Source organism: Monodon monoceros, unplaced genomic scaffold (assembly GCF_005190385.1).
Source record: "Monodon monoceros isolate NGI ecotype Baffin Bay Population unplaced genomic scaffold, NGI_Narwhal_1 Super_Scaffold_13, whole genome shotgun sequence".
Lineage (NCBI taxonomy): Eukaryota > Metazoa > Chordata > Mammalia > Artiodactyla > Monodontidae > Monodon > Monodon monoceros.
The window spans coordinates 22,744,173-22,769,747 of record NW_021703769.1 but is presented as its reverse complement, the minus strand read 5'-3'; the positions used below and the strand labels follow the sequence as shown (position 1 = coordinate 22,769,747).

General features: G+C 51.1%; 1 protein-coding gene across 11 annotated transcripts in view; it reads left to right on the top strand.

Moving 5' to 3' along the window:
* The window catches only part of LOC114894041 (band 4.1-like protein 1), a 127,762-nt gene that overhangs the window by 71,077 nt on the left and 31,110 nt on the right, over nt 1-25,575 (top strand). For 7 of the 11 annotated variants that reach the window (XM_029220215.1, XM_029220214.1, XM_029220209.1 and 4 more), the window contains 12 exons: nt 827-1,017; nt 1,895-2,059; nt 3,981-4,085; nt 4,693-4,735; nt 8,069-8,144; nt 13,763-13,981; nt 16,289-16,376; nt 16,915-17,067; nt 18,329-18,426; nt 18,695-18,870; nt 21,515-21,663; nt 25,002-25,184. In XM_029220215.1, the coding sequence (XP_029076048.1) occupies nt 841-1,017; nt 1,895-2,059; nt 3,981-4,085; nt 4,693-4,735; nt 8,069-8,144; nt 13,763-13,981; nt 16,289-16,376; nt 16,915-17,067; nt 18,329-18,426; nt 18,695-18,870; nt 21,515-21,663; nt 25,002-25,184 (1,632 nt within the window). In that variant the 5' untranslated portion in view covers nt 827-840. Of the gene's footprint in view, nt 1-826; nt 1,018-1,894; nt 2,060-3,980; nt 4,086-4,692; nt 4,736-8,068; nt 8,145-13,762; nt 13,982-16,288; nt 16,377-16,914; nt 17,068-18,328; nt 18,427-18,694; nt 18,871-21,514; nt 21,664-22,539; nt 22,576-25,001; nt 25,185-25,575 lie in introns of all 11 variants that reach the window. The other 4 variants (XM_029220212.1, XM_029220210.1, XM_029220216.1 and 1 more) reach the window with 3 other exon arrangements.

The window sequence follows — 25,575 nt, the reverse complement described above, 5'->3', positions numbered from 1 at the left end:
CAAAGAGCAGCTGGGCAACAGGTCCTTCATTCTCTGAAATCTCCTCACTTCCTGCTCTGAGGGGGAAATGATACGAATAGTCGGTTGCAGAGATAATTTCTAAGTCCCTCGCTTTTTGGATGAGTCCTAGTGAGACCAACCGACTGCCCATTTGTGGCAGATGTGGAGCCCGAGTCCAGTTCACCTGACTTTGACATCATCAGGTCTATGCGTTTTTTAAGAGTACCTTCCTGCGTTATCCCTTTAAGTACATCCTGACAACATCCCTGTGAAGTCAGGGGGCAGGAATTATTGAGGCTTGGGGCATGAAGAGCCTTGTCCGATGTCAGGGCTGGAAAGGCCAGGAGCACAGGGCTCTTTGGGTTGAGTTCCATTTATCCCACATTGATTGAGGGGCTACCGTGTGCCAGGTGCTGTAGTGGGAGAGACAGCCTGGCCAAGGGCCTGCCTGGAGGTGGTCACTGACTGTCCCTGGTGCTCTTGGCAGAGTGGGGCCCCCTGGAGAGACTCTCCTCGCCCTTAGGAAGGGCCCTGATTCCAGACCTGGGCCAAGAGCTTGGAGTCCCTGAGGAGCTATATGGCACAAGGGTGGGTGGGGGTCTGTGACCTCGGCTGTTGCCACCGAGTCCTCACTTCTCATGACTCTGTCCCCATCCTCACTTCCTCTGTCTCTCCTTCCCTCCCTCCTCCTTCTCTCTGTGGCTCTTTGTCCGTTTGTCTCCATCTGTCTCTCTCCACGTGTGGTTCCTGTGCCCCTCACACTGTTCTGTCGTACCACTGCTACCCCTCTCCCCCATCACGTGCTCTCTCCTTTGTGCCAATGCAGGCGTGCTGGTCACCATGACAACAGAGACAGGCCCAGATTCTGAGGTGAAGAAGGCTCAGGAGGAGGCCCCGCAGCAGCCTGAGGCAGCCGCTGCAGCTACTACCCCTGTGACCCCCGCAGGCCACGGCCATCCCGAGGCCAACTCCAATGAGAAGCATCCGCCCCATCAGGACGCCCGGCCTGCCGAACAGGTGTGTGCCTGAGAGCGCGGGATCCCTCTTCCTGCCCAGCCAGTCCTCCAGAAGGGAGGCAACAAGGAAACTGAGATGTATTATTGACCCCTTACATGCCAAGCACTGTGCAGGGGGCATAGTGTTCATTTCTATAAGTAATTCTCTGAGACCTAAGAAGGTAACTATTGATTTCCCCATTTTACACTTGGGGAAACAGAGCCTCAGCAGGATGAAGTGAGTTACCCAAAGTCACATTGCTATAAAGCGACAGAAGTGCAAGTCAGATCTAGATCTGATTTTGAAAATCGGTGTTCTTTCAACCTTATTTTCCTATCCCCCAAGGCTGTCCATTCTAGCGGGGCAAGCCCAGGGTGACTGCAGAGCAAAATTCATCACCCTAAAAGACAGAGGACTTGGGGGTTCATCTAGCCATTGAATTCACACCTCCCTGAATTCACAGCTGGACCAGAGAGGGCAGGGACTTGGCCAAGGTCATTGAGGGTGTCAGTGACAGAGTTAGGACTAGTGGGCAGGGCTCTGACCTCCCTTCCCTCCACTAGATCAGTCCCAGCCTCATGCTAGACCCAGTGACAGACTGAGGAGGAGGAGACCATGTCCTGATCACTCATGCGCTGTTCTCGCCAGATAGGACAGCTCCCGCCTGCAGGGGAGCAGTGGACCCCTCGTATGAGCCCACCCATTGTACGCAGAAGCTCTGGCTCTCTTCCTGCACACACCCATCATTGACCGTGGTCACCTGGGGGGTCTTAGGGGGCAGTGGCTCTCATTTTGGGGTCTGTCTGAGCCCCAGCTGCATCCTTATTGCATCTCATTTGGACGCAAAGCTATGGTATCTAGCCCGCTGACTAAACCCTTCCCTTCGTTGGACCTGTAGAGCCTAGACATGGAGGAGAAGGACTTCGGGGAGGCCGATGGCCTGTCGGAGAGGACCACGCCCAGCAAGGCCCAGAAGTCGCCCCAGAAGATTGCCAAGAAATACAAGAGTGCCGTCTGCCGAGTCACTCTGCTCGATGCCTCTGAATATGAGTGTGAGGTGGAGGTAGGGAGCATCACAGGCCCCGTCCTTGGTCGACCATCCTCAGAGCCAGGACAGGCCTCTGTGCGCATTCAGCCTGGGCCAAGCCAGAGGGCATCTACTCTTCAAGGAGGCCTGGACCGACTGCCGCGTCCTGGGGAGGTGACCCAGCCAGCCCTCCTTTGCACAGATGGTGGCACTGAGGCCCGCAGAGGGCTCTTCTCATTGCAGATTGTGTTAGGCGAGGCACAGGGCTGGTGCCAGGAATCAGGGTGGCTGTACCTCGGCAAGGAGTCACCGTTTCAGGGCTGATCTGTAGCCTGGTAGGACCTGGGCTCTTTCATCTCAAGCAGCAGACACGGAGGTTTCAACCAGAATCATTTTCATGTATATAATGGGTGTGGAGAAGGCTTCTCCCTGTGAAGTACCCTATCCAGGGCACCAGGACAAACTGGTCACTCGAGGCTTCCATGGTGAGGCGTCCCCCAGGCTTAGGGAGGTGGCCCATTGGAAGGACCCTACCCCCCAGGCTGTGGAGACACCCTGTGGCATGGCTCTGGCCCACAGTGGGTGGCTGGGCAGACACCTCCTCTCTGGGGTCAGCCCTCCTGGTCCCACATGTAGCATCTCCCTTTCCTGTACAGGCTGGAAGTCCCACCCGAATTCTGAGCTCTCACTCGCCCCCTTGGAGGTTCTGCCCCGGTCCAGGCGCCATTCCTGGCCCATCCACGTGTATGGAAGAGCCCAGAGGGTGGCTTTACTGCTGAGAGTTACAGGGCCCACCTTCCTTCCTGCCCCGATCCCTGGTCGTAAGGGACCGACTTCTGAGGCCTGGGAGGCTGGCTCTGTCGTCTTTGCCGGGTTGGGTTTTTTGTTGTTTTTTTTTTTAATGTTTATTTCTTCCATAGAAAGGTTGCAGGGTGGACATCTTGCCTACTCCTGGGCAAAACAAAGGGATATCTTCTCCCTCTTTCCTCCTGCCCATGGTGGCCCCAAGGTGCTGTTTCAGCTACCCTAGAAGAGTGTAAGGGTTTGGCCGAGGCCACTGTCTCTGAAGCTCTCCTCCAGGCTCAGGAATCCCTTGGTTTCCCAGCTGCTCCCCACATTCAGGCCTGGTGCCAGTCCCCAGTGACCTAGCCAGACCTTGCAGGGACCTCACCCACTCCCTGGAGTCCACTGCCTCTTTGGGTAGTGACTGCTTCACACCCCCCCTGCCCCGTGATCCCTTTATCGATGCTTATCCTCACCCCTGTGGGTTTGGGGTACCCAGCCAGGTTCTGGGCTTTGTCCTTCTGAATCCTCAGGCCCAGATGGTGTTCAGAGAGGTACCACGCCTTGCTGATGGGAGTTGGGGGGAGAAGGTGGCTTGAACAGTGCTGCTTGCAGCTGAGGCTGATTTAGGCTCTGTGAGCCCCTGTGGAACCTCACTTGCTGCCTGGGTAGAGGGGATGCTCCCTTAGTGTAAGGGGAGGGGCCAGGGGAGGACAGTCACGCTGTGACCCTGAGTCCCAGGCCCTCCCCTCCTCCCCTGCCCATGTCCCTCACATGTCAGGTGGCTTGTCTCTTCCTCTCACACTCAAAACTCAGACTTTTGGTTTTCTGCTCCTTGGGTCCAACTTAGCTTGTTTCTCCTAATCACTGTACAGGAAGGAAAAATCAGTCACTCCCCCACCCCACTCTAGCTTTCCCCCAAGCAGATCTGAGTTCTAGGAGGGCCCCAGGAGGGCTTGGAAGAAGGCAGTTGGTGGGCTAGGCATTAGTGTCCCCCCAGGATTCCTTAGGACTTGGAGAGAAGAGCCAGGTGGGTGGCAGGAGTGCTGAGATCCTCCCCAGATGCTGGAAACCTCTTGCAGGTTTTCAGGTCGTCCTGGTGGAGCCTGGGGCATCTCCCCGCCCCACGCTGAGGTGTGTTCCGGCCTCACGGCAGCTCTGCTCTTCTCTTCAGAAACACGGCCGGGGCCAGGTGCTGTTTGACCTGGTCTGTGAGCACCTCAACCTCCTGGAGAAGGACTACTTTGGCCTGACCTTCTGTGATGCTGACAGCCAGAAGGTGCCTGGACTGGGTAGTGGGGCTGACTGGAAGGCCTGCCCTGGGTGGTGGTGGGGGGTTTCTTCCCTTAGGCCCCCATTGGCCTGGCCACATCCCATGGCTTCCATCAGTCCTCAGATCTTCATTAGGTACCTTCTGTCTGCACGCCTCCAGGGTTCAGCCTGCCCTGTCCATCCTCAGTTCTCTGTCTCCCCTGTGCCCCTTCCTTGGGGGCCTGCAAGTCAGCCCCAGATGGGTATCTGGAGAGCCGTGGCATGGCTTCCTGTGGGAGCTGAGGCACTCACCCCCAGCCCCTCTTCCCCACCCTTGGGAAACTCCTGCCCGAGTTTCCTTCTTCCCACCAATCCCATTGCAGCTGCATTACCCGTTCACCGTGCTGCCTCCAAGCACTGCCAGGCCCAGGGCCCCGGGTCCCAAACCCTGAGTGAAGCCAGGCCTCATTCCCTTACCTCCCAGTCCCGGGCGAAAGGACCCAGACAGCTCAGCCAGAGAAGGGTGTTCCCAGCTGAGGGGCTGTTGGCAGGGCATTTCGGGACGTTTCTCTCTCCTAGCCCTACCCAAGTCCCCTCCTCCATCTCCCTCTAATGAACTCTATCTTCTCCTACAGAACTGGCTGGACCCCTCCAAGGAAATCAAGAAGCAGATCCGGAGTGAGTGACTTGGTGTGGTTGGAACTGGTAGTGGAAGGTGTAGGGGGGGGCTCCAGGCCTTGAGGGCCCTAGGTGCGCTGCTCCTTCCTCCTTTGGGAAGTGCGTTCGGACCCGTGAGTTCGTTTGCTGTGTGTGGCACATCTTGGGGAAGGCAGGGTATTGTTTTAGAGATGAGGAGCCTGAGGCCTGGACAAGAGGAGTCACCCAGCAGGTTAGCAGAGGGATCACAGCTGCCTTCAGGACGTCAGCCCTAGAAGGGACCTGCAGAGTCATCTAGGGCAAGAGGACAGACCGATGGCCTCAAAACAGCCACCCTTCTGTCCAGGGCCAGTGCAGGCTTCGGTGATCAGTGACCTTTGACTCAGCTCAGAATCCTTGTCCCCACAGTACTCTAGGCCACTGCCAACTGAGAGGAGTGAATGTGTCCTGTGTTTAATGATGGGTGACTGAGGCCCAGAAAGAGGCAGTTGTTTACCCAAGATCACAGAGTGAGGCATGGGCCACGCCAGGTCTTGAGCCCTGGCCCCCTGGCACCATCCTGCACTCTTTTCAAGGCCTGGGTCAAAGACAGATGAGCAAGCCAAAAACCTGTCTTTTCTGGCCCAGAGGAAAAAAGGCATGTTGGGAGGGGGGCGGGGCAGCCTTCAAACGCCAGAAGGGGGAGGTAGGTGGCCTCAGCCAGGGGGCATGCGGTGAGTGGGGACTTGGAGCCTAGAGGCAGTGATGCCTCCTCTGGGGGCTCCTCCGCTTGGCTGTGCTTGGGCTTCCTGGTCCCCTGGCTGGAAAGCTAGAGCCAAGCCTGTTGCTGTGACAGCAGGCAGCTGGGCCTAGGGATGCCAGCTGACTATGCAGGAGGGGGCTTGAGGGATGCTTCTTGTAGCCTCCTGTAAGTTGGAGATAAAGAGGCAGGCTCACGGACAGAGCCCCCCTCTCTGGGGCCAACAGGGTCCTAGGCCTGGCCTTTATGCTGTCCCCAGGAACCCCAGCCCAGCTGGGAGGCCTGGCTCTCATGCCTGAAAGAATCAGAACACACACAGTGGCTGGGAGTGTTTGAGAAGGACCAGGACCTTAGAAAAGAGGAGCTGCTGACAGAATCTTTGGGTCTCGACTCCCTCCCCAGGGCAAGAAGTGATCCCCTCGGGTTATGAAGGAGCAGGGCTTCCTCCTTTATTTAGTAAAGCCACAGTCTCTGTTCCTACCCCTGCAGTCTCCACCCACTCACCCCAGTTCTGGCTTCTGGGGCCCCCACAGAGCAATTTTTTACCCACTTTCTTGATTTGTGACAACTCCAACCTTCTGAAGGTGGCACCTGAGTCCTTGTGTCCTGGCCTTCAGAGTTGGGTATATTTCCTCCCAAATCTCAGGGCCCATCACCTAGGGCACTGAGGGCAATTCCTCCACCTCTCTGGATTCCCGCGTCTCCCTAGCAAGTGGATTAGTGATTACTGCCTCACTAGGTGGGGATGAAGGTTCAGTGATGTGAGTGTGGACAACAGCCAGCACATAGTAGGTGCTTCACATAGTAGGAGGCAATCTGGTGTGATGGTTAAAAGGACAGATGCGGGAAGTAGCCTGCCTGGATTTGAATCCTGACTCCATCACTGCTTCTCGTGTTATTTAATTGCTCCGTGCCTCACACTGTAAAGTGGGGGTAACCCTTATCTTTAGGGTTGTTGTGAGGATGAAATGAGTTATTAGGTGTTCAACACCTAAAAGGTGCCTGCCCATAGTAACACCCAGTTTGTATTAGCCATTATTATTATTATTAATTATTACCATTATTCTCTCGCTCTCTTTTTTTCTTGGCTGTGCTGTGCGGCTTGTGAGATCTCAGCTCCCCGGGATTGAACCCGGGTCATGGCGGTGAAAGCCCGGAATCCTAACAACTAGGCCACCAGGGAACTCCCCCATTATTATTCTTGAGACAGGGATTGTTTCCCCTTGAGGCTGCTGTTTCCAAGGAGTCAGCTGCAGTCAGGAGCCTAGGTTGTGGAGTCATATGAGCAGAGGCTAGACCTGTTTTCTATCGCTGACTAGCTGGGTGATCCTGGGAGAATGACTTAACCTCTCAAAACCTTCATCTATTAAAAGGAAAGTCTACCTCAGGATCACTATAAAGATTAAATTCCAAAAACACGTGTAAAGTTCTTAGCAAGCCAAGCGACCAGCACTTAGTAAGTGTTGGAGACATGACAGCTGTAGGGTGAAGATGGTGATGCCTGCAGGGACAGGATGGTAGTGATGGCATGGCCTCCAGCCCTTCACGTCCACAGCCCTGCCCTGGATGGGCCTCTCTTTCTCACTTTGTCAGAGGTCTCTTTAGAGCATGGAGCCCAAAATGTCCCAGGGGCGGTCTGACCACTGTTCTGGATTATGGCCTTTCATCAAGGCCTCCTCCCTCCCCCCTCTTCTTAAGTGGTCATCCCTCTTCTTGGTTTGCAGAGCTTGTTTCCAGCTGAAACCGCAGCGTTTATTTTTCTCTACCTTGTAAATGTGTACCATTGATTTTTCATATCTAAACGTGGAGGTTAACATTTATCCCTGTGAAATGTTCTTTGTTACTTTTAGCCCATTATATTTGCTTTGGGGTCTTGTTTATAATCCAATTCTGCCATCTGAGATGGAGTCACCATTATATAGGGCAGAGTTTTGCAACATGTTTTCTGAGAAACTTTAATCTGGAAGGATGCCCTGTGACAGATAGATGCAACAGGTCAAATGGATTTTGGGAACTCTTGAATGCATGTCCCCCTTCAAGAGGTGCAACGCACGGCAGCAGAGTGAGGGCTCTGAGAAGTCCAAAGTTAGGAAGCCTGTTTAATGTGGTATTTTCTAGATTAATTATCTTCCCATTAATGTCCTGGGGCACAGACTTTGGTGTAGAGGGAAGAGCATGGGCTCTGGATCCAGGTGGCCTGGGCCTGAACCTCAGCATTGCCACTTCCTAGCTTGTGACCTTGGACTGGCCACTTTACTGCCGGGGCCTCACCGTCCTCATTTACAAAATGGGGATAATCATTATCAAGGACTTACTTACAGGGACGTTGTGAGGTTTAATGAAGCAATGTTTGTAAAGTAATTAACAGCATGTCTGGCATGCACCATTGTTTTCTTTCTTTCTACCTTCCTTCCCACTGCTAGTTCACAAGTCTGTTAATCTGGGCCTCAGTCTCCTCATCTGTCAAGTGGGAATAATGTGCCAGCCTCTCTTATTGGATTGTCCTAAGATGATTGTTATGGGAAGACTGAAAAATTGCCCATGGCATGGTGCATCTGGGCCACCCACGGGTGAGATGGGGCCTCTCTGATCTCTCCCCCATCTTCTCCTCTCAGGCAGCCCCTGGAATTTTGCCTTCACAGTCAAGTTCTACCCCCCTGACCCTGCCCAGCTGACAGAAGACATCACAAGGTGAGGGCTGGGGAGGGGTGGTGGTGGAGGGGGATGGACACAGAGCCCTGGGAGACACAAGGTGGTATATGGTTACATGATGGCTGGTGCAAACCCAGATGCCTACTGAGGCCAGGCAGACAGCATCAACAAGGGAAGCCAACTCAGTGCAAGGGAAAGTGATGCAAACAGAGTGGTCGATGGCAACTGACCCTTGACTCCAGAGGGGGAGGTGTCACAGGGAACGGTGGGGCTCAGTGTGAATTCAAGAGGACAGATGCCGCTTAAAACAGTTGCTCTTCTGCTCGGGCAGTCACTGCCATGTGGGAATCAGGCCTGATAGCTGGAGCGAAGCTAGAGATTTGAGAGTAAAAACCACACTTTTTAAATATTGGCAGCTAATTTGAACTCTTAAAAAGCATGGTGTGGGCCATCTCTGGGTAGGATAGAGCAGACATGCCTGAAGGCCGATGTGCTGGCTGGACCGCCAGGTTTCAGCTTTGGGGATAGGAGGGATTAGAACACAGATGCCTTTGCAAGTGGGAGTTTGGTCCTGTGTGCTACTCTGTGCACACGGCAGGCGTGTGGGAGTCAAATGAGGCGTGTGACCACCCCAGGGAGGCAAGCCCAGGCTGCTGGGGTGAACGTGGATTGTAGGTGCAGGCCTTGTGCCTCAGTGCCAGTAGATAACAAGGCTTAAAGATTAGAAGAGGGTGCAAAGCATCTCAGGATGAGAGCTTCCATGGGGCTCATCCTGCCTCTGAAATCCAAAACAGGGAGGGGCCTTTCTCTTTATCTAAGCCCCTTCCAAAGAGATAGTCTTACTTTACAATATCCTGGGGCTGTGTCATCCTTATGCTGGGCCCTAAACACCCACCAACCATAGGATGTGGCTTGGAGTTATTCCTACAGCAGGAGAGGGAGCTACTAAGCCATCCTCTGTCTCCCATTGGGTCCCTCCTTAATCTCTGCCATTTGCCAGGCAATGGGCCAAGGTCAAGATACGGACTCTGGCCTTGGGAGATAAAACAGATATCCCTGGAATAGATCAGACCTGAGGCCTTGGCCTCATTAGCCCCGCTCTAATCCCTGAGGGTCAGCTTGGGGCCAAGGTGGCAGCAGCAGGGTCTAAACTTCATTCCCTAAAGGGCTGAGAGCTTTAGACCAATACAGCCCCCATCCCCTGGTCTTGCCCACTGGTGCCTCTCCTCTTTGTGCTGGTCCCTGGACATTGGGCCTCTAGGGACACCAGGAAGGAAGTTAGCCCTGCCCGGTGTGGCTGGCCTCAGGGGATGGGGTGGTAGTGGCAGCTGATTTAGTCAAAAATATTTAGAACCCAAATAAACTGGTCAGAATGACAAAGTGACTGAAATGAAAGACTGATCAGTGTGTTTGGTAATGATTTCTGAATTTGGAGACTTTCGAATGATATGCTTATAAGCCCACACTCGATGCCTGTAATGTTTGAGCCCTGCTGGCTCTGAGCACACACTGAGGCCACGTGTATTGTACTTCTGGCCAGAGCTTCAGTTCTGACTCTGCAAAATAATGTCGTGGAGCAGTAAAAACTATACTAAATAAAAGCCACTTGAAAGGAAAAGAAACAAGTCATTGGAAAAAAAATGGTGAAACATAGCAAAGTGGGCAAGGAGGTATTGTAGGCTGAGCATGAACTGGAATATTAAAAAAAATTACACAGTAACTTAAAAAGCAATAAAAAGTGCTTTGAAATCGTTCTACAAGTTGTAAAATCATCCAAGTGTGCATGAAAGTTATAAAAAAAATCATGGCCTAGTGGTTGGAAATGTTTCTTTTAAACCAATTTGGACAATTCATTTAGAGCTGGAGCCAAATAAAAAAGTTTTGAGCAAACATTGGCAAACAGGTTAGTCCAGACAGTGGAATATGGTGCAGAAGTTAAAATGAACAAAGGGGTCACGTGTGCTGACATGGGAAGGGCTCTAAGGCACATAGTTGGGAGTGAAAAAGCAAGCTGTGTGGTCAGATATAGCGTTTGATAACATTTACATGGTAAAAACACCCATGAACCAAAACTACATGTATTTTAAAAAATTTATTTTATTGAAGTATAGTTGATTTACAATGTTGTGTTAATTTCTGCTGTACAGAAAATGATTCAGTTATATATACATATATACATATTCTTTCTCATATTCTTTTCCATTATGGTTTATTATAGGATATTGAGTATTGTTCCCTGTGCTATACAGTAGGACCTTGTTGTTTATCCATTCTATATACAATAGTTTGCAACTGCTGATCCCAAACTCCCATTCCATCCCTCCCCCACCCCCTCTCCCCTTTGGCAACTGCAAGTCTGTTTTCTATGTCTGTGAGTCTGTTTCTGTTTCATAGATAAGTTCATTTGTGTCATATTTTAGATTCCACATGTAAGTGATATCATGTGGTATTTGTCTTTCTGTTTCTGATTTACTTCACTTAGTATGATAATCTCTAGTTGCATCCATGTTGCTGTAAATGGCAATATTTCATTCTTTTTATGGCTGAGCAATATTCCATTGTATATATGTACCACATCTTCTTTATCCACTCATCTGTCGATGGACATTTAGATTGCTTCCATGTCTTGGCTAATGTAAGTAGTGCTGCTGTGAACCTAGGGGTGCATGTATCTTTTCTAATTACAGTTTTTTTCTGGATATATGCCCAGGAGTGGGATTGCTGGATCATATGGCAACTGTATTTTTAGTTTTTTGAGGAACTTCCGTACTGTTTTCCATAGTGGCTGCACCAATTTACATTCCCACCAACAGTGTAGGAGGGTTCCCTTTCTGCCACACCCTCTCCAGCATTGGTTATTTGCAGACTTTTTGATGATGGCCATTCTGACCGGTGTGAGGTGGTACCTCATTGTAGTATTGATTTGCATTTCTCTAGTATTTACCGATGACGAGCATCTTTTCATGTGCCTATTTGCCATCTATATGTCATTTTGGAGAAATGTCTATTTAGGTCTTCTGCCCACTTTTTTTTTTTTTCTGTGGTACACGGGCCTCTCACTGTTGTGGCCTCTCCCGTTGCGGAGCACAGGCTCCGGACGCGCAGGCTCAGCGGCCAGGGCCCACGGGCCCAGCCGCTCCGCGGCATGTGGGATCTTCCCGGACCGGGGCACGAACCCACGTCCCCTGCATCGGCAGGCGGACCCTCAACCACTGCGCCACCAGGGAAGCCCCCTGCCCACTTTTTGATTGGGTTGTTTTGTTTTTTTTGTTATTGAGTTGTATGAGCTGTTTGTGTATTTTGGAAATTAAGCCCTTGTTGGTTACATCATTTGCAAATATTTTCTCCCAGTCCGTATGTTGTCTTTTTGTTTTGTTTATGGTTTCCTTTGCTGTGCAAAAGCTTGTAAGTTTGTTTAGGTTCCATTTGTTTACTTTTGATTTTATTTCTATTGCCTTGGGAGACTGACCTAAGAAAATGTTGGTACGATTTATGTCAGAATGTTTTGCTATGTTCACTTCTAGAAATTTTATGGTGTCCTGTCTTATATTTAAGTCTTTAAGCCATTTTGAGTTTATTTTTGTGTATGGTGTGAGGGTGTGTTCTAACTTCACTGGTTTACATGCAGCTGTCCAACTTTCCCAACACCACTTGCTGGAGAGACTGTCTTTTCCCCATTGCATGTTCTTGCCTCCTTTGTCGAAGATTAATTGACCATAGGTGTGTGGGTGTATTTCTGGGCTCTCTATTCTGTTCCATTGATCCATATGTCTGTTTTTGTGCCAATATCATGCTGTTTTGATTACTGTAGCTTTGTAGTATTGTCTGAAATCTGGGAGGGTTATGCCTCCTGCTTTGTTCTTTTTTTAAAAAAAAATTTTATTTATTTATTTATTTTTGGCTGCATTGAGTCTTCATTGCACTGTGCGGGCTTCCCATTGCAGTGTCTTCTCTTGTTGCAGAGCACGGGTGGGCTTCAGTAGTTGTGGCTCATGGGCTGTAGAGTGTAGGCTCAGTAGTTGTGGCGCATGGGCTTAGTTGCTCCGCAGCAGGTGGGATCTCCCCAGACCAGGGCTCTAACCCATGTCCCCTGCACTGGCAGGTGGATTCTTAACCACTGCCCCACCAGGGAAGTCCCTCCTGCTTTGTTCTTTTTCCTCAGGATTACTTTGGCAATTCTGGGTCTTTTGTGGTTCCATATAAATTTTAGGATTATTTATTCTAGTTCTGTGAAAAGTGTCATGGGTAATTTGATAGGGATTGCATTAAATCTGTAGATTGTTTTGGGTAGTATGGCCATTTTAACAATGTTAATTCTTCCAATCCAAGAGCATGGGATATCTTTCCATTTCTTTGAATCATCTTCAATTTCCTTTATTAATGTTTTATAGTTCTCAGCATATAAGTCTTTTACCTCCTTGGTCAGGTTTATTCCTAAGTATTTTATTTTATTTTTGATGTTATTTTAAAAGGGATTTTTTCAACAATAATGGAGCTCCTGCATGTAGAGGATTGGTAACTTGTTCCATGGTGGCAAGAAAGAAGTCTTTTTTTTTCTTGCTGTATAATGTTTCAGTTTTAATAATTTTGAAGCACTTGGATGCATTCAGAAATTAAAAATAAAAACCATAGATTAAAAAAATAAATAAAAGGGATTTTTTTTTTTTACATTTCCTTTCTGATATTTTATTGTTAAGTGTAAAGAAATGCAGCCAATTTCTGTATGTTAGCCTTGTATCCTGCTGTCTTGCTGAATTCATTTGTCAGTTCTAGCAGTTTTTGTGTGGCGTCTCTAGGGCTTTCTATATGTAATATGTCGTCTGCGTATAATGACAGTTTTACCTCTTCCCTACCAATTTGGATACCTTTTATTTCTTTTTCCTGACTGATTGCTGTAGCAAGGACTTGAAATACTATGTTGAATAGAAGTGATGAGAGTGGGTATCCTTGTCTTGTTCCAGATTTTAGAGAGAAGGCTTTCAGCTTTCACTGTTGAGTATTATACTGGCTATGGGTTTGCCATAAGTAGCTTTTATTATGTTGAGATATGTTCCCTCTATACGCAGTTTCATAAGAGTTTTTATCATGAATCGATGTTGAATTTTATCAACTGCTTTTTCTACATCCATGGAGATGATCATGTGAAAACCACGTGCATTTCTATATGTCCATGGAGGAAAAAGGTCTAAACACCACAGGGATAACAGGAGTGACCTCTGGGGGAGGGAGTTAGGACTGAGAATGCACATCAAGAGGAAATTTAGAATTATCTCTAAAGTTTACATTTTTCCCACAATAAGAGTATATTAATAGTATAATTAAAAATACATCACATTTTAAAAAAATGGTTAAACCAGCAAAGCAGTCCTAATTTAGCTTGAAAATGAGTTAGAAATCGAAAATGTTCGTATAGTAGGAAAAATCCTTCAAACTTAGAAATAAACAAAAATGCTTAACGTTGCACGAAATGTTACATAACCATCTTCTAGGATACACCCAAAGTATTAACACACGACATGCCAGTGTCTGGGAACATTTCTCTTCTGCTGCGCTGAGCGTTGATCAGTTGGTGCTGACAGATCGGTGGGCAGCTGTGCTTGGGGGAATCTAGGGAGGGAGTGGCCCCCGTGCCCATGCCAGCTCTCCCCTATGTCCAGGTACTACCTGTGCCTGCAGCTGCGGGCGGACATCATCACAGGCCGCCTGCCCTGCTCCTTCGTCACGCATGCCCTGCTGGGCTCCTATGCCGTGCAGGCTGAGCTAGGTGACTATGATGCTGAGGAACATGTGGGCAACTATGTCAGCGAGCTCCGCTTCGCCCCTAACCAGACCCGGGAGCTGGAAGAAAGGATCATGGAGTTGCACAAGACGTACAGGTGAGAGGGCCTCCGCCCAGGCCTCCCCTTGCTCCTTGCCCTGTTGGCCAGAACCTTCCTGGCTAGGCCACAGGATCGTATGCTGTAAGTACCCCACCTGGCTCTGCCGTTGACGTGAGGTGTGTCTGAGAGCACATCATCTCATCAGATGGGAATGATGGTAACTTGCTATGTGACCTTAAATGACTGCTTGGAACTTCAGGTTCTTAAGCTCTTGTACTGGTATGGTAATTCCCTGTCCTTGGCCTCTGAGAATCGGTCTCTTTAACTGCCAATTGGAGATGATAATAATGATTGTGTGTCCCTGGGTAAGTGTCCTGATGTCTCCGGGCATAAAGTTCAAAAGTTTACATTCTAAAGCCAGACCGCCTGGTTCACCTTTTGGCTTTGTCTGTTTCTAACCAGAGGATCTCGGGCTGGTCATTTCACTTGCCTGTGCTTTAGTTTCCTCATTTGTTTAATGGGGGCACTAATAAAACCTGTGCTGTAGGGTCCTGGAGGGGCTAACTGGTGCACATTAGAGACACACTGCATGGTGGCTATTATTGTTGCTCTGGGATTTGAGGAGTTGAGTAGTTGATTGTGCAGTGGAGAAGCAGCTTGTGCCAGGAGTTAGAAGATAGTTAACTAGTTGTGTGATTATGGGCTGGGTATTTAACCCATCAGCCCCATCTGTTACCTGTATTTGTAAGGACTTAGATTATCAGTGTTTCTCAACTACTGGTGCAGGATGTTTGGCATCCCTGGGCCCCAGGCATTAAATGCCCATAACACCCCGTCAGTCATTGTAACAACCGAAGTGCATCCCCCATTTCCAAATCCCTGCCGTGAGGGTGATACCCGCTCCCTGAGGGGACCCTTGGAACTAAATGATCCTTTTAAGCTGGAAGTACTTTGGATTCTAAGTCCAGGCTTGTCAGGGGAACCCAATGTGATAAATGACGTGGAAGTGCATTGTAAACTGTAAAGTGCTATGCATGTGGGAGGGGGTATGGTGAAATTATCACATTGCTAATAAGGATGGAGGGAATGAGGAGGGTTGCGTCCTGGGGAGAGAGGCCATCTGGAGAGAGGCCCAGGTCCAGAGGTGGAGGGATCATGTACGTGGGGAAGAAAGCCTGCTGGGGTGTGATGGGACACGAGGTCTGGGTGGCAAATGTGTCTCTCAGAGACTTGCACACCAACTCTGATTGGCTAGTAACGGCTGCTGTTGTGTTGTGTTGAGCAGGATACTGAAACCGTGCAGCCGGTTAGCAGTGTCTGCCTGGGTTCTTTGTCATCCCTGTTGTAGGCAGCAAGGTGTGTTAGGGATTCGCAAGAGTCCTAATAATTCAGAGGGGGAAGTTCAGATCAATATGGGCTGGAGAAATCCTAACGGCCATCCCTTCAGCTGTAATAGCTCTTTTGACATAAAGCAGATTGACTTCCAGTGTCCAGGTATTCTGCTCAAAAGCTCCCCGAGGTAGACAGAGCACAGGAAACTGAGGCTATGAGACAGATGTAAACGAAGTGGCTGGGGACATGAACCATGGAGCCACATTGTCTGGATTCAAATCCTGACTTTGCTACTTAATAGCTGTGTGCCCTTAGGCAAGTTATTCAACCTCTCTGTGCCATAGTTTCCTCATCTATAAAGTGGGAATAGTGATATCTACCTTATAGTCCTGTTATGAGGATTCAAATGAATTAATACATGTAAAGTGCTTGGAACAGTAACCAGCATGTAGTACTCAATACATGTTATTCAGTAAATGCTGTGAGAGTATACAGTTTCCTGGCAGCCAAAGCCAAGAAGGAACTTGATGAATTACGTAACTCTTCTTTTCAGAAAGGAGAGAGATTCCTCCTTTCCTCAAGGGCGGTTAAGTGGTTTCTGATACAAAATTCTGTGAAAAATAGCCTTTATGGGTAATAATTTAGGAGCCCCTGGGTGATAATGATAAGCAATGTCATCCACAGTGGTTTCACTGTCGTGAAGAAACAGAATTTATGGCTCCCATTTAATCCAGTGGCAGAATGAGGCAAAAATCTGGACTCCCGGCTGAGGCCTTGAACGCTTCCTGGAGAAAATAAGGCTGGACCTGAGCTTTGGCAGGAGATGAGAGTTCAGTGGACTGAAGCGGGGGCTAGGGGTGTACTGTCCGGCACTGAGAGCAGAGGTGAGGGACTGGGGAGGCCCAGCCACACTCCTGCTCCAGAATGCTTGCCTTCCTGGAATCACAGGTTCTGATCACGGTCATCTTCGGCTGGCAGGACTCAGGCCTTGGTCCTTCCACTGGCCACCAGCGATCACTTTCTTTCCCTTAGGGGCATGACCCCAGGAGAAGCAGAAATCCACTTCCTAGAGAACGCCAAGAAGCTTTCTATGTACGGAGTAGACCTGCACCATGCCAAGGTATTGCTGGGTGCCAGGGTTCCCCTAGGTTCTGGGGGATGCTTCTGAGGAACTACCAGGGTCTTCTGGAGGGCTTGGTGTGCCAGACTCTGTGCTAGCTCCAACCTGAAGCCTTTTCTCTTCTCATTTCTCATAACTTGACCTTCCCTAACCCTTTATTTCCCCATGACCCTTATTATTTTCTCCTTGTATTATATTTATTTATGAATCTGTCTGTGCCACCGCTAGATCGAGAGCTTCATGAGGGAAAGACATAGGCCTTAACTTATTTCTGTATCCTGAGCATATAGCATACGACCTAGTATGCATAGGTACCCCTAACTGTTTGCTGGGTGAATGAATGATTGAGTGATTGATAGAGAAAATGATTGAACAAGTGAGTGGGTGAATAAAGGACAAAATGAATGAACAAATGGCTCTGTGAGGGATTAGTCAGTGGGGCTCCAGCATGGATGCTCAAACCCTGCTCCTGAGGGCTCATTACAAGCAGAGCTCAGAATGGGGTTAAGGGGTCATTCCACGGTCCCTTCTCACACAGGACTCTGAGGGCATCGACATCATGTTAGGAGTCTGTGCCAATGGCCTGCTCATCTACCGGGACCGGCTGAGGATCAACCGCTTCGCCTGGCCCAAGATTCTCAAGATCTCCTACAAGAGGAGTAACTTCTACATCAAGATCCGGCCTGGGGAGGTGAGCCTGCCTTGGGAATCCCTTCGTCACCAGGATCAGCTAAAGTGAAGGGGACCCCGGCAGCTGGGCCTGGGTTTTTTCCTACCCAGGATACATGGATGGAGATGCTGGGTGCTGGGTAGGGAGACAGTCCTCTTTTGCTGGGGCTCTCTACGTAGACTTTGCACTTTAGGTATGTGCCTGCACACACACACACACACACACACACACACACACACACACGGGAGTATACGCATAAAGAAAACCACATATATTCAGGTTATACAGATCAGGGAATGTTATGTCCATGTCCCTGATTTGCTTACGTGTGGTACTCATACGAAGATACACACAGACACACGACTACACACACATGCAAACATGAATATGCCCACCCTCCACATCCCGCCCATCACAAAGTCCGCTTGGTTCTACCTCTAGAATAAATGCGAGCCCGTCTGCTTCTGTCCCTCTGTCCACTGCACCAGCCACCGTCTCTCCCCTCCATGCCTACACTGTCCTTCTCACTGGTCTCCCGGCCTCCACTGCCACTCCAGGCCATTTTCCTCGTAGCTGCCGGAGAGAGCTTAAAAGTCCCTTGCATCAGTTCATGTCAAACCCACCCCACTCCCACTCCTCACTTGAACCTTCTGAGAGCTCTCCTTAGCTCTTGGACTCAAGTCCTAACTCTGTCTGGCCACCTGCCTCTCCCACATGCCTCTGCCCCGCCGCCCCACGCCCACGGGCACTCCAGCCCCTTCACCCTTCTCTGAGATCCTTGAATAAGCAAACTCTTTCCTGCCCCAGCCCTTTGCATTTGTTGTTCCCTCCACCTGAAATCCTCTGCCCCACCTTCTCACATAGCTTTGGTTCCTTTCCCATCCTCCAGTTCTCTGCTCAGAGATCCCCTGTGTAGAGGGCGTTCCCTGATCACCCTTTCTAAAGTAGTGCGCCTGCGCAGGCGTTCCCTGTCACATCACACATCTCTATCCATTCCTTTGTGCCCTTATCAGTATCTGAGATGAGCTTGTTTACCCATTTATCATCCCCCCACCCCCGCCCCCGCCAAGAATCTTCTGTCTTGGTCACCCTGGTGTCTCTGTTGCTTAGCTCTGGATCTGTCACAGAGTAAGGGCTTAATCCAGCTGATTGATTAAATGAATGAATAAATGAACGAACAGGCCAGAGTCATACAGGCCTGAGAAAGAGGTTCAGAAAGGATGGACTGGTGGTGAGAGTGGGCCCAGGCCTTGCTTCTGACCCACCCTCCCTGGTTTTGCAGTATGAGCAGTTTGAGAGCACGATTGGCTTTAAGCTCCCAAATCACCGGTCGGCCAAGAGACTGTGGAAGGTCTGCATTGAGCACCATACGTTCTTCCGGTGAGCCTGCCCCTGGGGTGTGGTAACAGGGGCTGAGGCCGAGGCTGTGAGTGGATGTGGGTGACGGCTGTGTTTCGTCAGTAGGAGGAGTGAGTAGGGACTCTAGGAAAGCCCTCCTCCTCCTCTTTCCCCAAGTCTCTCACCTTCTGGACCACTGAGAGTTGTCGTAGGTGGTGGGACAGCGGGACGGAAGGCCAGCTGTGGTCCAGCCTTGGGCCTGGCGTTGCGCGTCTGATCCTCTCTCCTTGCCTCCATCCCTCCTCTGCAGGCTGGTGTCCCCTGAGCCCCCACCCAAGGGCTTCCTGGTGATGGGCTCCAAATTTCGGTATAGTGGGAGGACCCAGGCACAGACCCGCCAGGCCAGCGCCCTCATCGACCGGCCCGCGCCCTTCTTTGAGCGTTCCTCCAGCAAACGGTACACCATGTCCCGCAGCCTTGACGGAGGTATGTCCCACGCTGGAGGTGGCGGGGAGAGTGGCGTGTAGAGGGGGGTGGGGGCATGCCGGGTCCTGTAGAATGAGCAGTGGAGGCGGTGAACACATCACAGTTGATTTGCACCAGGCATGGTGGCCCCAGAGCACTGCTGCATCTGGGGACTCTCAGTGGGTTAGTCTAGCCTACGGTACCACTTCTGCTGGAATGTGACACTGACACTCTGGGCTTCTCACAACTTCCCTGAGTTGCGGCCTTTTGGGGTCCCAGGTTCAGCCATATGGTTTTCTGGGCCCCCTTCCCAAGAAGCTTAGCGGTTCACAGCCTGTCACCATTCTGGAATGGTATATTGTAACTGCAGTGTGGAGCTGGTGATGCCTTACTGGAGGCGAAGGAGTTGTTCCCAATCATTTTTTTGGTTCCACTCGGCTCTGGGCTGATTGACATCTAACTGCATGGCAGTCTCCACTGCCCCCGTTTCTCTTGAGTTGATAGGTGCCCTGACTATTAATGAGAATTGGCCTTACATTGCCCTGTATCAAGCAGACCAGGGCTTCTCAAAATGTGGCATCAGAACCAGCTGTGAGCTTGTAAACATGAGAAGTCCCAGGCCTTTACCTAATCCTACTAAATCAGCACCCTTTAGGGCCCAGAACTCTCCCAGGATACGCTCACAAGTTTATAGGAGAGGGTCAGAAGCCACATGGGGCATTGGGAGTTAGGCAGAGTTAGGTCTCAGCCTTGACACTCACCAGTTGCTCCATGGATGCAGGAGGTGGTCCATAAATATTTGAATGAAAGGATGGGAGGCCTTGAGCAGCTTAACTCCCCTGGGCCTATTTCTTCTTCTGCAAAATGAATAATACCTACTTCATTGTGTTATAGGGAGAACTAAACAAGTAATACCTCTACCACACCCAAAACAGTTCATGGCACATAGTAGGACCTTAATAAATTGTAGGACCACTAATAAATTATTATTGCTTTTAGGTCTGTAGGGGGTAGCTTGAAGGTAGGAGATGGGGACTTTGGTGGGGGACCAGCAGATGCTCCCAGAACATATTGGGGCTGGCCTCCAGGCAAGGCAACAAATATTTCCTTAGTGTTAGATGTGTGCCAGGCCTTGTGTTAGGTCCTGGGTACGGTTTTGAGTATAAGTATGGCCCTTTCCTTTGAGGAGCTCACAGAATAGTAGGTTTGTCAGCGTTCAACATGATTCAGCTGGTGGGAGAAGTATGTACAGAATACAGAGCAGCCCTGTGGAGAGAGGGTGACAGCTGGGCTAGAGTCTTGAAGAATGCTTAGGAGTTTGCCAGGTGATCAGGAGAGTCTGATATGTTTCCAGTAGTATGGAGGTGAGTCCCGCCCCAGGACTCCCTGGCCGTGTTCGGAGGACATGCAGTTTTGCAAGGGTCCATTTGGGGCTCAGGAAGCTCCCTATTCTCCTTGAGTAGGTACAATGCTGAGAGCTGAGATTTAAGCAAAGGGAAAAGAGGGCTGTGCTGTCCTTCTGTCCTCCCCCGCAGCTCCCATTACCATGCTGGGGGCTGAATGAAACCCAGATTGTTCAGAGCAGCAAAGATTGGCCCAGAACTGGTGAAGTTCATTATCTAGGAAGCCCGGACTCTAAGCCAGGAGGCCTGGGTCCTTGTCCTGATTCACTGAAAGGTTACCAGTGGGACCTTTCTCCTTTCAAGGTCTCAATTTATCCTCTTTAAAGTGGGGATAGTAATTCCCATCCTAGCCATCAACACAGAGTATTATGTGGATCTAATGAAATAATGTGCATAAATGGGCAGTTTGTCAAGTGATATATATGAATAAAAGGGATAATTTTTTTTTTAAAAAAAATCTATGCCAATCCTGAGGATAATCTGTGCTCTGATGATTTTAATGCAGTATTTTCCAGCCATTTTTTCCACTGAGACACAAGCCCTGGGCATAGTCTGGGTTTTGCCCAGTGTCTGATGTGAAGTCTGTAATTCCATCCCTTTCTTTCCTGTTCAGAAAAGGACTTTGGAATGCCAGTGAGTGAGAAAGATGTTAGTGCAGGGATCCCCTTGATTTCTCCCTAATTTAAAAAGAAGGTAAATCATGTGCAAACCTCAGGACTTTAACTTTCACTAATAAAAGCTAATCTCACAGTATCTGTGTCTTGTTAAATAACGGTCAAGCGAGTATCTGCTACGACCACCACAACAAAAACAGTAACATTTGTGAGCCAACACTGATCGAATTGGCTCACTCTGAGCCAGCCGCTGCTTCTCTGAGACACATTAGCTTTTCTGTTCCTCCTCCCAGTTGTCTGAATTAGGTACTGTTTGTAGATGAGGAAACTGAGGCCCAGAGAGGTTGTATAACTTACCCAAGATCACACAGCCAAGAAGAGATGGATTTGAGATTTGAACCCAGGCTCGAGTGCTGTAGAAATCAGGGGAGGGCCTGGCGCTGGAGGTAGCTCTGGCTCTCACCACCTGAGTGACCTGGGGAAGGCCACGCCACTCCTCTGGGCACTGGCTCCTTATCCCCAGCGTGTTGAGGCTGTGGTGGTATCTGCTCTACACCAGGCATGGTTGGGCGGGCGGTGGGTTGGCTCCTGTTCCCTGTGCCTGGGAGGTGACTCACATGGCCGCCCGGCCGTCTCTGCCCACTTCAGCAGAGTTCTCTCGCCCAGCCTCGGTCAGTGAGAACCACGACGCAGGACCTGACGGTGACAAGCGGGAGGAGGATGGCGAGTCTGGGGGGCGGCGGTCAGAGGCTGAGGAGGGAGAGGTCAGGACCCCCACCAAGATCAAGGAGTTAAAGGTACGAGCCCCGCTTTCTCATACCCTCTGACCTGGGCGTCAGGAGGCTGATCCTGGGTCTAGGCTCAGCCTTGACCTTCAGGTGCCCTCAGCGGTGGCCAGGCACCCTTGCTGTGCGGCGCACCACGGACAGGGCCTTGCTCTTGGGCCATGCTCAATACCTGGAATCCGCAGGTGGGGGTGGGGCACGCTGCCCACCCTGTACCCTTCCGCTCACTCTGCCCTGCTCTCCGGGAGGGGCACTCTGTTCCCTGGTGGACTCTGGCCTCCTCTTGCTCACTTCTAATTTTCCCTTTTGCCTGTGATCTGGATCTGCACAGCCCCCGCTCACCCATGATAGGGTGTCCCTGCAGGCCACAAGGGTGAGGTTCAAGTTCCTGCCGCCCGCCCCCATTTCCCACCAACCTGTGCGCACGCTCACGCAGGCCCGCGTGGCCTGAGACTCGCAGGTGTTCACTCACAGACGTGTACCCCCTCGCCCATAGGGTTATGCCCCCAGACGTGCAGACAACATGCGCACGCACACAGGCACGTGCACACACGGGTGTGCTGGGTTTCCATCATGCACCCCCACCTTGGGAGCACAAGACCCTGAACACACACTGACAGCAAGAAGCATGACTCTCCAGAGCCCCACGTCCCGTCTGCCGAGTGTGATGGGCCGCTTTGCCTCCAGGCCTCCCGCCCCCTTCTTCGCCTTCCTGGGCTCCCTGCTTCACGTCCCGTACCTTCTGACGACCTCACTGCCCTGCTGGTGGCCCACCCAGCTTCCCAGAGTGCTCTGGGCTACCTGCTGGACCAGGCCAGTCGCGGTATCTCTAATCCATTTGCTCTACTGACCCTGCTGGTTCCTTTTCCTCCTCCCACGTCCCGCTAGCCGGAGCAGGAAACCACGCCGAGGCACAAGCAGGAGGTACTGCATGGGGCCTGTCCCCGCCCACCCAGCCATTCACCCACCCCAGCTCATTTGTCATCACCCCACCATCCATCCCAGGCTCACATCCCAGCACCACCTCAACTTCAGCTTCTCCTCCGCTCCCGGCCATCCTCCTCCCTCACCCAACCCCGCCCTCCATCACCCCCTCCCCAGCTTAAGCTCATCAAGAGACTCCAGCCCCCCCAACCAACCACCCGTGTTTCCCTGCCTCCCCACCTTTCCCTCCCTTTCCCAGCTTCATGCTCTGCCTCTCCAGACCACGCTGTGCTTGCTTCCCACCCACTGACCATCCCCCACTGTGTCCCCCAGTTCTTCCAGGCCATTCTGTGCTTTCACTGAGCTCATCTCCACTTCCATCCCCCACACCTCCCCCCATTCCCACCCCAAAGCCTTCTTTTGACTCTTCTCCTCCCTGTACCACTGTCTTGTCATGCCTCCGCATCTGTGTCCCCTGTGTCCCCCCCCGACCAAGCTTCTTTTTGTATCTATGGGCAACCAGATGTGGGAGTGGGGGGTGTGGGGAGGGAGGGGCCACAGAGCACATCTGTCTTCTCAGCCCCAGGTGCACCTCCCGCGGGCGGGGCCCCTGCTGCTCCAGCTCTGCCAGGAAAGCCTCCTCCTCCCGTTTGCTGCTTCTCTCAACGCCCTCATCCGGTGCTAACCACTCCTCCTTCCCTTTCACATAGCGTCCAGCTCTTCCTTTGACACTTAACTGCAGGAGAAGTGGGTGCGTCCAGCTCTTCCTTTGACACTTAACTGCAGGAGAAGTGGGTCTGTTCTTGGGCTGCTGAGGGAAAGGCCAGAGGCTGGGGCCTCAGAAAGGCCTGGCTCTTGGGTTTCAGCCCCAGTTCTGCCACTGACTCTTTGAGGGTCTTGGTAAAGTCCCCTCAGGCCCCAGTCCCCCATCTGCACAGCAAGGCATTTGGACTAGGTTTCCCCCAGGCCCTTATCCTTCAAGGATCCACTGCTCCCTTCAGCCTTGGGGAACACCACATGCTCACAGGACCAGTGCGGCAGGTTCAAGATGGAAGGTCACCAGCCACGTCTTAGGTCCGTGGCGGCCCAAACCCACCCACCTGTGCACCCTCTATCGGGTTTGATTTCTCAGACAGACGTTGTCCTGAGACAGCTGCTCAGGAAGGGATGCAGGAGGTACAGACAGATGACTAGAGGGAAAGCAGAGCCTCAGTGGCATCGGCTTCCTTCCTTAGTTAACTTAGGAGTCAATCATAGTGGATCCTCGGATGCCAGAGATAAGCCCAGGGGAACTCTAGCCTTGTCCAAGGGCAAGCCTGCCTTCCAAGTAGTTGTTCCAGAATCACTGATCTGACTTTATAATAAGCTGAGGTTGCCTATTTCTTGTCCTGAGTCCTCAAACAGCTTTGCAGATAAGGGTCCTTGGGCTGCCAGCGCACCTGCCCTGCCTCCAGAAGTAGGCAGACTACTGCTGGTTCCTGTGCAAAGGCTGGTCCTCACTTGACCTAAGGGCAAGGGTACCTCTGTACCGCCCAGAGCTCCAACTTGGCAATTTAATAGCGACACTTCTATGACTCCAGCTGTACCTGGCTCGGTTCTTGTGCCCAGCCTTGGGACTTACCTCCCTTCTTCCTGGCCTCTAATTCTAATCTTCCTGAACAGCCCACAGAGCCCTAGTTTCTCTGTCTGGCTGTATCTCACCCTGTCTGCCCTTGAGGAGTTGGTACCCACAAGGAATCTGGGAGATCCTGGGTGGTTGGGGAAGGTAGTGGCTCACAGCAGAGAACCCTAAACATCCTCTCTTCCTGGCCCCTGGTGTGGAAGCAGGGCACATTTCTCTGGATGTCCTTGGATTTAGAAGGGCCCTACGGGGCCTGAGCAGTGGCACACGTTGGGCTAGGAGGGGCCTAGACCGAGGATCCTGCTAAGCACAGTGGTCCAAGTCGTGGCCAGAGGTAGGCACCAGGATCCAGGAGGCCAAGCAGTGGGCCAGAGCAGCCCAGTGAACAGGACTGGTGATTTCTCACTGTGCTTTGGTTGTAACCAGAGGGAAGTCACCTCTGCGCCTTGTGAAACTAAAGGGAACTTACCCAGACCTGTGGGATTTGGGTTGACTTAGGTGTTCCAAGACCAGGAGCCAGGCAGGGGAGAAGAAAAGGTGGTACTTGGCCAGAAGTCTCCTCTTCTTAACCTTAAGTGCTTTTTGCTCTTCTCTTTAATCTTGAGTGGTTTGTGTACCTGTTGGGGCTAATCATCCCTGCCCTGCTTGGCTTGTGGGACGCTGTGAGGGTGAGACAGGGCCATGGATGGGAATCACCTTGCTGATGTAGGGCGGTGATGGGGACCATTACCATTTTCACCACGCCTTGCATCCTCTTCTTGGAGCTGTTCCTCTGATACCTGACTGTCCTCTCTGTACACCCCAGTTCTTAGACAAGCCAGAGGATGTCTTGCTGAAGCACCAGGCCAGCATCAACGAGCTCAAGAGGACCTTGAAGGAACCCAACAGCAAACTGATCCACCGGGACCGAGACTGGGAGCGGGAACGCAGGCTACCCTCCTCTCCCGCCTCCCCCTCCCCCAAGGGCACCCCTGAGAAGGTCAACGAGGTAGGCCTCACCCGAACCCCTCACCTGGGGCCTTGGGTAAAGACGGTGGGGAAGGTTGCTATGTACTGACTTACCCTCCCCCTCCACGCCCCGTTGCAGCCTAAGGTGGTGATGGAGATGGGGCAGCAGGTTAAGCTGAGGAAGACAAATTCACTCACTCTTGGAACCCTGGGCCCCAGGGACCACCTTGAAAAACTCAGAAGACTCACCGTAGCATGGTGTATTTCCCTTCTGTCAGCCAGAGTGTAATGGGGAAGGGGTGCTGGTTAGAAATGCAGGTTCTGGGGCCCCGACTCGGACCTACTGAATCAGAGTATTTGGAGGTAGAGCCCTGGAATCAGTATTTTAAACAAGTGCCCCAGGTGATTCTCACACACACAAAATTTTAAGA